The sequence below is a fragment of the Sus scrofa genome, chromosome 13, assembly GCF_054392235.1.
Source record: "Sus scrofa isolate SSC_HxYL_T2T_F1_AM1 chromosome 13, Sscrofa_HxYL_maternal_Yorkshire_Landrace_v2.0, whole genome shotgun sequence".
Taxonomy (NCBI): Eukaryota; Metazoa; Chordata; class Mammalia; order Artiodactyla; family Suidae; genus Sus; species Sus scrofa.
Window position 1 is genome coordinate 135,615,044 of NC_139395.1, and position 12,452 is coordinate 135,627,495.

At 35.1% G+C, this 12,452-nt stretch overlaps 1 protein-coding gene and 1 long non-coding RNA gene across 51 annotated transcripts in view; one reads left to right on the forward strand and one right to left on the reverse strand.

Annotated features, from left to right (window-relative positions):
- The window catches only part of ATP11B (ATPase phospholipid transporting 11B (putative)), a 143,458-nt gene extending 136,886 nt beyond the window's left edge, over window positions 1–6,572 (forward strand). For 31 of the 50 annotated variants that reach the window (XR_002337765.2, XR_014824406.1, XR_014824401.1 and 28 more), the window contains 2 exons: window positions 1,107–1,240; window positions 5,534–6,572. Coding sequence is in view for 41 of the 50 variants with exons in the window: in XM_084990414.1 (XP_084846540.1) it covers window positions 1,107–1,240; window positions 5,534–5,615 (216 nt within the window). In the remaining 9 variants the exon portion in view is untranslated. Of the gene's footprint in view, window positions 1–1,106; window positions 1,241–3,274; window positions 3,342–5,533 lie in introns of all 50 variants that reach the window. The other 19 variants (XR_014824398.1, XR_014824402.1, XM_084990411.1 and 16 more) reach the window with 1 other exon arrangement.
- Window positions 6,573–8,750: 2,178 nt separating this feature from the next.
- Window positions 8,751–12,452, reverse strand: part of LOC146397628 (uncharacterized) — a 35,759-nt gene continuing 32,057 nt past the window's right edge. Inside the window, exon 2 of the long non-coding RNA XR_014824419.1 lies at window positions 8,751–8,928. This is a non-coding gene — a long non-coding RNA (uncharacterized LOC146397628). The remainder of the gene's footprint in view (window positions 8,929–12,452) is intronic.

Consider the following 12,452-nt stretch of genomic DNA (forward strand, 5'->3'; position numbering starts at 1 on the left):
CATTTCCCCCCCTTATTTTAGCAGGATTAAAATTATTAGTAATACGGCTTTAAGTTATATTGAAGATTGTGTGTCAATCAATATAAATCTTGCATACTTACAGAAATTAATTCAGTTTTAAATCTTAAAGTACTACTTAGTTACGTCTTTAATAGATTTTAATAATGTATCATCAGTTAATTTTTAAAAAGCAAGATGAGCTCATTATGGGCATGGTTAGCACTTAATAGTTGCTTAGCAATTTGAGGCAAATGATGGATTTTTTTCCAAGGATAATTTATGGAGTGTGTGTGTATGTGGTGTTTAGAACTTGGAACATGGTAAACATTACATAAGGCGTTTGCTGCTGCAGTTGTTATTGTTGAAGATTGGTGTTAGCACCTGCTTGATTATTTCCCAGTCTTCAAAATATTTAAACTCAGCTTTTCTCAATTACTTGACATTTTTTATTTAGGAGCATTTCACCTAAACAAAAGTTCAAAGAAGAGTTAGAATTCATTAATTTTCTGAATGGTTGATGTAAATCATTTTGACCATAATATATTATTATGATATTAAAATCCAGAGTTCCCATTGTTGCTCAGCAAGTTATGAACCTGACATTGTCTGAGGATACAGGTTTGATCCCTGGCATCACTCAGTGGGTTAAGGATCCAGCATTGCTCTAAGCTGTGGTGTAGGTCACAGATGCAGCTCATTGTTGGCTGTGGCTGTGGTGTAGGCTGTGGCTGTGGTGTAGGCTGCAGCTGCAGCTCCAATTCAGTCCCTGGCCTGGGACCTTCCATATGCCATGGTGCAGCCAGTAAAAAAAAAAAAAAATGAAAATAAAGATACTAAGATGCAAAATCTTTGCAGATTTATGTAGTATTCAGCTACTTATTTTTGCATAATTATTTTACTTAGCTTCTAATTTAGGACACAATGCCTTTTTAAATATTTTTGTATGATTACTGTTAATTAAAGCTTTCCATACATTTCCACATTATAGAAAACATGTATTTATATTCATTACTTTTGGTTTTCAAAGTGCTTGTTATAATTTTTTAATGTTTTTTGGAAGTCCAAATCTATAAATAACTAATATTTTTCTGCTTCAACTCCTTCAGCTTACTGAAACAAATTCAAGTATCAAGTGCTTGGACTCCATGTGTTGTTTCTCAGAAGGAGAAACAGCGTGCGCATCTGTTGGAAGAATGCTGGAACGAGTAATAGGAAGATGTAGTCCGACCCATGTCAGCAGGTGTGAAATTTCTCTAAGTAGCCTTTGCTGCAGATGAATATCCTGTAAACTGGAACAGGATGAACCTACATCTCTAGATACCTAATAGATCAGCCCCCCTGCTTTTACCAACTGAAGCAGGAAGTGCTATTTATTAGCACTCTTGATGTATTTCACTTTGTGGCTTTAGGATAGGGGATTCTTTCACTAACAGAGGAAGAGAAAGCACGTTTGAAGAGACTTTTCATCTAATGAACAAAAAATTTTGCTTTACAATCTTTTTCAAATGTGGTCAGTAGGAATGTGTACATGGTACTCTTATTTGGGTTTTATAACTTTCTTCTTTTTATTATACTTACACTATTATTTCCTGTATTTTGTTTGTTTGCTTTTTGAATTTACAAAATATTCTACACATAAAAGTAAAATCAGAAGATTTTGCTTTTCTTACTCCTCATGTATATTGTCTAGTCAGTCATTTGAGAATTTGAGGTATTTATAAACATAAAAGGCTGTATTTCTGCTCTCCTACACCTTTTTATATATGTAATGAGGTTTTAAAATGAGTTGTGATTTTTAAGTTTTTACTTGGTGTTTATGGTCTAATTAAAAGTTTCAAAGTTAGAGCAGGCTGTTTAAATTATAGTTTGGAAGAATTTTAGCATTTTTGTCCCCTCCCAGTTAGATTTGGGAATTAGATTTGCTTTTGTGAATCATAACGAAAATACCGTTTTTTAGTAAATACCACTTATTTATATTTAAAAGTGAAATTGACTCAATTCTTTTTTTTTTTTTTTTTTTTTTTTTTTTGCTATTTCTTGGGCCGCTCCCGCGGCATATGGAGGTTCCCAGGCTAGGGGTTGAATTGGAGCCATAGCCACCAGCCTATGCCAGAGCCACAGCAATGCGGGATCCGAGCCGCATCTGCAACCTACACCACAGCTCACGGCAATGCCGGATCATTAACCCACTGAGCAAGGGCAGGGACCGAACCCGCAACCTCATGGTTCCTAGTCGGATTCGTTAACCACTGCGCCACGACGGGAACTCCCCTCAATTCTTTATATATTTTCCCAAGAGACATGTTACTATTTAGGAAATATTAAGGAATAGAAGTAACTTTTTTTACACTTTGGTGTTCTTTTGGTGAGTGATATCCAAGTCCCCAAATCAGAGCAGCACTGGTGTGCATGCAAGGTTGCAGATTGGCAGGAACAGATGGTGATGTCCATTGTCCACAGTGTGCCCTAGGAATAGTAGCCCTTTCTACATATGTCATGGCTTGGAAAGATTGGAAAGACCTCAGGAGCAGGGACTAGAGGGTGGAGGAGGCACTGCTCTTATCTGTTGATAAAAGAAGTTTTAATATTTGGTTGGCTTTATGTTTTAAATACAGTGAGTATGACATCAGTCACGTATCATGGAATTCAGGTAACTTTTACAGGCAAGCGTTTTAGTTCCCATTAGTTATGGCCATTTCTTCATGGTACAGTTGCATTTATAAAGAGCATTCTTATGTTAATATCTGTGGTTTCAGTCCCCATTTATTTATTTTAATGTGATCAAAAATATTTCCATAATGCTGTGACATCATTTTGTAGTCATTTATTTCACATATAAGAAATGCTATGAACAGCTAAATTTATTAGGACTTACGTGTTATGACTTACACAGTTGTATTATAAAATGCATTATAAGAAAGCTACTCTGGAGTTCTCTTGTGGCACAGTTGGTTAAGGATCCACCCATCATGTCGCTGCAGTGGCTTGGGTCACTGCTGTGGGTTGGGTTTGATTTCTAGCTGGGAACTTCCACAGATAGTTTTACTGAACAGAACTGAGGTGGGAGACTAAGAGACTATTAGAAAACTTATATAGAATTTTTTAAATATCTTTTTCAACACAATTCTCTTTAATGACAATGTACATCTTCACTATTTAAAAAAGACTTGAATTAATTTTAAATGAGTCCGGAATATTTTTCTGCTTTATGTGTGTATTCCCATTTTCTGGATATCAATTATTTAAGCAATATGCCCCATTATTCTTTATATAGCCATTTTTATGCTGCATTATCCCTTTTGAACCTGCTCTGGGGACTTATTTCTGCATGTTCTATTGAGGTATCTGTTCTCATCTGTATTTCTTTTCACTTAAAATTGTATCATATTTTTTCTTTTGTAAGACTTTTTTAAATTTTCTTAATAAAATGTTTAACAGTAATGAATATCTTATTTGACAGAGTATAAATACCTTTCCAATCCGTCCAGCATCTTAGGTTATATTATTGGTTACTACTGTCATTATCTCCCTGTTTTCTTCAAATGAATAATCTAAAAAATCTTTTGAGATTTGTTCTTTTTTTTTTTTTTTTTTTTAGTGGATAAAATCACACAATATACAGAACCACTTGGTGCTTTTCAAAGGGCTATATGAAAATTGCCATACATCCCTCTATTACAAGATGTAGAATCCCTTGGATATTTGTTCTCTTAGCATTAAACATGAGAGGTAATTGGCATCACTTGAGAAACACAACTAGTGCTTTCATATGACAGATTTCCTTACTAATAAAGTTTTACCATTCAGATACAAAAATTCTACTTACATTTTATTAATCGATGTTGTCAAAGGAATAATGCCATATAGCAAGCTCAGTTTCAAAGGTAACTTCATGGTGCTTAAAGAATTCACCATGTTGTACTCTAAAGGGCTGTACTTCAGCAATAAATGCTTTTCTCTTTGTATTTTACCAAGTTACTTTATCCTAATCAAAACTGTCTTTTAAATAAAAAGGTGTTTCTTTTTAAAAGACAGTTAATATGTAGTTCAGGTGTTTAATGTTCTGTCAAATATGATATTTAACAATATAAATTCACATGTGTGCTTTGAAAAGATCAAAAATGAAGGAAACCTTGCCTAATAAGATTCTTCTATGTAAGTAATGGTTGGAAAAGAGGAAAAACTAATATAAAATTTTGACAGTTTGAGAGTAGAAAATTGACTCCAGATGATTGGTGTGTTTATAGTTATATTTTATCCTGTGTGTCTGAGCATACTTTTCCTTGCACACTTAAAAAAAATGTTTGTCTCATTTCTTTCATTTATTTTACAAATACTGAGTGCCCACTATGTACCAGGCACAGTTCTAAGTGCTAAAGAGACAGTAAAGTACAAGTCCTTCTTAAATTAAGGTAGATGCTGTTTAAGGTTTTCTGGAAACTAGTAAAACTAGAGAACCTATAACCACTAGTATGGTTGTTGCTTGTTTGTCTTCCTCTTTGCCAACTTTGTTAAGTTTCGAGGTTCTAGACTTCATTGTGACTGTTCTGCCACTTAATCCATTTAAACTGGAATTACACACAAACTTTAGAGTCTCTAGGAAACAGAAGATTTTTTTATAAAAGTGAATTTGGTCCATTTTAAATGTTAATCTCCTCCTCTAACATTTTTAAGAAAAATGAGAGCCCTGGAAAAGGTTACATAAAATGCATTTATGGTTAAGTGCTTTTAGTCTTTAAAAAAAGTCACCTTTGACTTGGTAATCCTAATACTGTCCTTAAAATAGATTAGGCTATTTTAAGCATGGCAGGATATTTTTAGTCTTAAGTTATTTTAGCTGAAATTGATATTGCTGTAAATAAAGTATTATATAATGAATTGCTATGGCCTTATCATTCAGACAGACAGTAATTAACTTTTTCCAGACAAGTAGGGGATCATTTCTTCTTAGTTAAGTGAAAACCCTAGTGACTTAAAGGTATTTCTGATACCTATTGAATTAAAATATTTACTTTGTTCAAGCTAATTATGCTAAAATCTTTAGAATAGAATCTATATCTGAAAAGAAATAATAATATAATATGAACATACTGTTTCATTCCAAAGCTTTTGGTAAGTGGGATTTTTGTTTGTTTGCTTCTGTGATATCAAAACACAGCCTAGTTGCTTTTCAGTAAAACTGAATGTGCCTAACTCTTAATAATGTACTTGTTTCTTATTGAATTGTTAAGATTTTAAGAGTGTCTCATGCGTTACTACCAAGAGAAATTGTTTTAATGCTAATGAATCTCAATTTTGGCTAATATTTTTATACAACAACTAGAGCATTATTTTTCCTAAGTTTTTGTATAATATAAATAGAATATTTGTTCATTCAGTGCTAGTAAGAAGAACTTCCCTTTAGCATTTAAAAATGAATCAGTGCTTATTTTAATACTCAAATTGCATTTTGATCCTACAGTTTAGAGTAAATTTTTTCTCAATTAAAACATAGGTCCTGGTGAGCCAAACTTTTCTCTTATTGTTACTTTAGATCATGGAGTGCATCGGATCCTTTCTATACCAACGACAGGAGCATCTTGACTCTCTCCACAATGGATTCATCTACTTGTTAAAGGGGCAGTTGTACTTGGTGGGAGCCATTTCAACTCCTTTCCTAAAATTCAGTGTGATCATCCTGGTAATGGCCACACTAGCTCTGCGGAATTACTTTCTGAAATATCTGGAGTAGTTCATACCCACTTATAGTTATAATGGCAAACGAACGAAAAGCATTGCCATGTACCTCCCTTAATGTAAATCTGAACATGTTAAAATTTGTGAATGATGAGGCATTTTTCATCTCTTTATTTGGACTGTCTCATGTGCTTATGGGATTCCTCCTGGCATTTCAATCTCTTAGTAAGGCCACTATATTTTAATATCAAGGTAGAAAGGGAGATAATTCCTAGTTAATTGTATTTTTTAGTATTAGCTTGGTTATTGACTCTTCTGTTTAAATCTGCTTCTGTAAATTATGCTGAAAAGTTTGCCTTGAAAACTCTATTTTTTTATTAGAGTTATATTTGAAGCTTTTCATGGGAAAAGTTAATGTGAATAGTAAGGAATTTTGGTCCCTCAGTGACCTGTGTTGTTAATTCATAAGTGCTTTCTAAGTTCACAGAGCAAATTAGGAGAATGCGTTTCCAACCATTATTTACTGCACCATGGGTAGTAAATATATACCAGAACCAAACTTCTCTAAATGTACTGTAACAGAAACAGTTAACCATATACATGCAAAGAGTATATCATATCTTATATATATAAATATATGAGGAATCAAGTCCATTCACCAAATTTCAGATTGATGTTTACTATTTTTGTGACAATATAAGGAACCTATAGTGGGTAAATTAGATACCATTAGCATATTATTATTTAATGTGTTTATCATTGGATCTTTTGCATGCTTTAATCTGATTAATATATTTAAATTTGCTTTTTTTGTCTCTCTGAAGCCTCTGTTTATAGTATTTTATGATACTGTTGTAAAGTTCAACTATATCAATAAAAAACAAGTTTGGACAGTATTTAAATATCACAGATACTTTTAATTACACAAATCAGAATGTTAGGGAAATTAAATAAAATGACAAGAGCCTCCTCTATAGCTAGCTTAGAATTGCTCTGGCCTTTCAGTAAGCTAGCTTTTAGAATAAAGGATTTCAGATAAGAATCCCGTTATTTTCGGGTTAGTGTATGTTATCTAAATTACAGCAGACTACCACAGTAAAGTGAAATCTGCCCAGTGTCCCATTATAAGGTGTATTTTCAGGCATGCCCATAGAGTCTAAATGAAACAAAGTCTAAAATGGCAAATACATGGAGTAATGGCTACAATACATTTAAATGTAAAATGGTTAATCAGGTATGTATTACTGGATTAACTCGCTGCACTTCCATCCTGAATTTATCATTTAGATCCACTGTTGTCTTGATAAAAAGTAATGTTTTGGAGTTGCCACCATGGTACAGTGGATTAGGACTCCAACTGCAGTGGTTTGGGTCACTGCAGAGGTGCAGGTTCGATCCCTGGCCCAGTGCACTTGGTTAAAGGATCCAGCATTGCCACAGCTGCAGCATTAGGTTTCTACTGTGGCTTGGATTCAATCCCTGGCCCAGGAATTTCCATATGCCATGAATGTAGCAATAAAATTTAAAAATAATAATAATAATGTTTTAAAATTTGGAAATGATTATTGGTTTAAGAACTATTACCCAACCCTAAGCATATAATGATTGCATACACATGCATTCAAAATTGTATTTATAGAAATGTTTAAGTAAGGTTTTGCCAAAATTTTCACTGGAGAATATGATAATTTTTGCAGATTTATTGCACAACCCTCCTCCCCTTTCCCATTTCATGAATATAAGACTTCTGGAATTGGGCTGGTAGGGAAAGAATAGTAAAATTAAGACTTTACCTTTGTTCACCAGTAAACTATTTTCTTGCTAATATATAACATTTGTCTTTTTCAACAATGTAAGGATATTAAGTTGTAAACTTGAGCCTAAACATTAATTTTCATAAATAGCCCTTCTTTAACTTAGATATTCCAAAATTGTATTTAGGAAGAGTGTTACTCTGGAAATACATCAAAGGATCATAAAATGTACAATGTATATCCTCACCAACTCATGTTCCAGAAGTGGAAATATTGCAGAATATATTCAGTAGAGTAGTTTAGTGGAGGATAAAAGGGAATTTGTTTTTTCTTAGAATGTCTTATAAAGTGTTCATATAACGAAATGACATTTGGTAGCCCTGCATTACATCTACCTTGCAGTGTTTATTTGCCATCAGTTTAACTAACAACCAATACTAGGGAAGGACTGCAAAGCTATCAAGCAGTCTCTGACCAGCTACAGCAAGGCATGTGGTCAGCTAGCCTATTTGGTGCTCATGGTGTGATTGGTGCAATTTTCTGCATTCACTACTTGAAGTTATTTAAGAACTTTATATCCAGAAAAGGTTAATAGCATCTGCTGACACACTCATCCTACTGTGTTGTTCAAAACCTACTCCATTTAAGGGACGATTATCTTGTAAGGAGTTTTCTTCTACAGTGTCATTTACAAACTTCCAGTAGTTTTCTAGTGCTAATATATTGTAAAATTATTATTACATAATGAGTAATCAAAAAATTTTCCCCTTGTGTATTTCTTTAAAATTCTTTGGCTGTTGATAATTAACTTACTCTTATCTGCCAAAGCCAGGGTATGATGCTTCATGTGTTATTGCTAGTTAATGGTCTTAAATCTATTTGCCTCACTGGCTTGCTTTTGCCTAGCCTGAAGGCTGTAGCCCTAAGATAGGAGCAAGCACCAAGTCAGTTTCCGCAACTGCTTATCATCTGCTTTAGGTGAATCAGCACTCTCCCTCGTTATTAGTAAGCATTAGACTCACTCTAGGAGGAGCTGAGTGTGGACCAGGAGAACTATAGCTACCCAGGCTTGCTATGGGGTTGAGGAGAATTTTAGTTTAAATTTCTCTTAACTTGTTTCTTCTTCAGGTCTTAATCTCTCTGATATCCAAAGGCTTCCCAGACCTGATCCAAACTCTGGCACTGTCCTGAGTAGGAGATTAACAGAGGCAAGTCACCCAGTTAGGGAATACCTTTACTCACTATTTCTACTGCATAATATTGTGAAATTGGGTTTATATTGATAAGCTTGAGCCTCCCGATAGGCAAGAGTCACTAAAGTTTACAGTTAATACCAAAAGTTTTATTAGGGGAGTTCCCGCTCTGGCACAATGGGATCGCCGAGGTCTCTGGAGCACTGGAAAGCAGATTCAGTCGCCGACCTAGCGCAGTGGGTTAAGGATCTGACATTGCTGTAGTGTATGTTGCAACTGCAGCTCGGATCTCATCTCTCCATATGCTGTGGGATGGCCAAAAGAGACAAAAAAAGTTATTAGGGGCTGGAAAAAAAAAGGGAAAGTCATCCATGTTTGTGTTTTTCCTAAGATCTATTTGGGGTATCATATAAGCAAGTATTAATAAAACTAACACACCAAAGAGTTATGTAAAACATGTTGTATTAATTTGGGTCCCCCTTAAGAGACATTTTTTATTTCCATCCTGAAATGAATCATATATTTTAAAATAGAATATTATTAAAGTGCTGTTTATGTGAGATAATCTGAATGATATTCGCAAAAAAAACATAATTAATGATTTGTTTGTAATAATGCTGATTGTTAGATTTTTATGAGAAATTAGTAGCTATAAATACTGTAGCAACACTCAGTTTAATATTTTGGACCCTAGACACTGTCGTTGTCTAAAATAATCTTTAAACATTATCTGCATTGTCATTAAATATATATTTATTATACAGCTCAGTAATTTTTTTAAAGTTTATGAAATTATATTTATCAAATAAAATTTTTCCTATATAAAGTCTTTTTCCATTATTTGAATGCATTTTAAACTTCTTTCTGCTCATCACAACCAGCACTGCTGAATATTTTTAAATTTTACTACATTTACCCTCCATTATACTACAGAAACACCATTATGCCATTCACTGACTGCAGTTTTCAAAAATCTAGTTCTTTTGTTACCCAAGTTTTATAGATTATCATTACAGTTTCTGAAAAGAGGTCTGATTGAAATGCACCAACTATAAAAGACCAACATACTTCAACTAGAAATTGCATCATTCATGAAAAACCAGCCAGTGTGAATTTGAAAATGCCTTAGTTCAATAGAAAATGTGTGCTTTCTTTAAAATATAACATGTAATACATATTTATATATAAAATATTCTAACCTACTAATGACAATCATTGTTTCTAATACTTCTTCAGTTGCCAGTTAAAACACATAATTGTTTCATCTACATTTATTAAAAAGGTAAGCTGTTGTCTTTGCCCAAAGTGTTAGTATTTGCAAAAGATGACAATGTGTATGTGCTTTTATTTCTGAAATGGAATAATGTAACTATAGACAAGTCAGTTTAGGCATCTGGGGGGTGTTTGTTTTTGGCCACGCCCGTGGCATGCAGAAATTCCTGAGCCAGGGATCGAACCTGTGCCACAGCTGCAACCCAAGTCACATCAGTGACAGTGTTGGGTCCTTAGCCTGCTACGCCACCAGGGAATTCCCAAGGCATACATTTTGATTTTATTTATTTTTTCTTTTTATGGCAGCACCCATGGCATATGGAAGTTCCCAGGCAATGGGTCAAATCGGAGCTGCAGCTGCCAGCTTACCTCACAGCCATAGCAACAGTGAATCTGAGCTGCATCTGTAACCTGCACTGCAGCTTGCAGCAATGCCAGATCCTTAACCCAATGAGTGAGGCCAGGGGTTGAACCTGCATCCTCACAGATACTATGTCAGGTTCGTAACCTGGTGAGCCACAACAAGAACTCCTGTTTTTATTTTAAAAAGAGTTGAGGATTTGGATTATTTTTAGGGTAACTTCAGTCTTTAATTCTTATTGTACATCATAATGAATCATGTTCTTACTGGGATTTAGGACCAGAAAGTAACATTTGGGAGTTCCCTGATGGCCTGTCGGGTTAAGGATCCAGTGTTGTCGCTGCTAGGACTCAGGTCACTGCAGTGGCGCAGGTTCAATCCCTGGCCCAGGAATTTAGGCATATGCCATGGGCACAGCTAAAGGGGGGAAGAATTTATGAGCATTTCACCAGAAAATTGACTGAATTCAAAAACACTTCAAGTTTTATTTTGAAGAGCTGACTCAAAGAACAAAGTTGTTGTTAATTGAGGTAAGTTTGCATGCCTATGTGAACAGCTCATTTTGGAAATGGCAGATCTGATAATCTGATGTCACATTTTTAATACTAATTTTAAGGTAAAATGTTTTGTATTCAAGTAAAATCTGTAGATGGTGAAGTACATAGATTTTAGTTATTACATTCTATCACTTTTGACAAATCTACACAGCTGTAACCTGAACTCCAATCCAGATAGAGAAACTTTCCATCATTTCCAAAGATCGGAGTACAAGGAGAAATTGATTTATCTCCACTTCTGCCCTTAGGGACCAGTTTTTTTCTATTTTCTATTGCCTGTCATAGATTAGTTTTACTTGCTTTTGTGTGTGTGTGTGTGTGTGTGTGTGTGTGTGTGTGTGCGCTTGTGGCATGTGGAAGTTCCCATGCAAGGGGTCCAATTGGAGCTGCAGCTGCCAACCTATACCACAGCCACAGCAACATCTGTGACCTTCACCACAGCTAATAGCAACACCAGATCCTTAGCCCACTGAGCAAGGCCAGCGATTGAACCCTCATCCTCATGGATACTAGTTGGGTTCATTACTGCTAGGCACAACAGGAGCTCCCTACTTGCTCTTGATTTCATATAAATAGAATTACACATCTTCTCTTTTGCATCTGACTTTGTTGTTCCCAATGTCTGTCAGATTCGTCTGTATTGTTGCGTACACCCATAGTAAGTTTTTTTGGTACTCAGTGTTCCTTTTCATGAACATCTCACAGTTTATCCTTACTCTCTTTTATGGACATCTGGATTATTTAGTTTGGGGTGGTTATAAATAAATTCTTAGGAATATTCTTTGTGGATATGTTTTCTCTTACTAAGTAACTTTTGCTGGGTCTTTACATAAGTTTATGTTTATTTTAATGAGAAACTGCCAAAAAGTTTTCCAGAGTGACTTTGCCGTTTTATGCGTGTTTGTATATAATAATGAGAGTTCCAGGAGTTTCTGCTATGGCATAGTTGGTTAAGAATCTGACGGTAGGAGTTCCCATCGTGGCTAAGCAGAAATGATTCTGACTAGCATCCATGAGGACGAAGGTTCCATTCTCTGGCCTCGCTTAGTGGGTTAAGGATCCTGCGTTGCCATGAGCTGTGGTATAGGTCGCAGACGTGGCTCCGATCTGGCCTGGCTGTGGCTGTGGTGCAGGCAGCAGCTACAGCTCCAATTCAACCCCTAGCCTAGGAACTTCCCTGTGCAGCGCGTGCAGCCCTAAAAAGACAAAAAAAAAAAAAAAAAAAAGAACTCTGGCTGCACAGCTCGGGTTACTGTGAAGGTACGATTTGATCCCCAGCTTAGTACAGTGGGTTAAAGGATCTAGCATTGCTGTAGCTGTGCTGTAGATCATAGCTGCAACTCTGATACCTTCTCTGGCCCAGGAACTTCCATATGTCACAAGTGCAGCCATAAATTATAATAATAAGTTCTAGTTTTATTATAATTTTAATTGGCATAACTAATGATATTTAGCTCCTTCTTTTATTATTATAGTTGATTTACAATGTTCTGTCAGTTTCTGTTGCACATTCTTTTTTTTTTTTTCACATTAGCCTCCATCATTTTCCATCACAGGTGATCAGATATAGCTCCCTGTGCTATACAGCAGAAATTTCATTGCTTATCCATTCCAAATGCAATAGTTTACATCTCCTAAC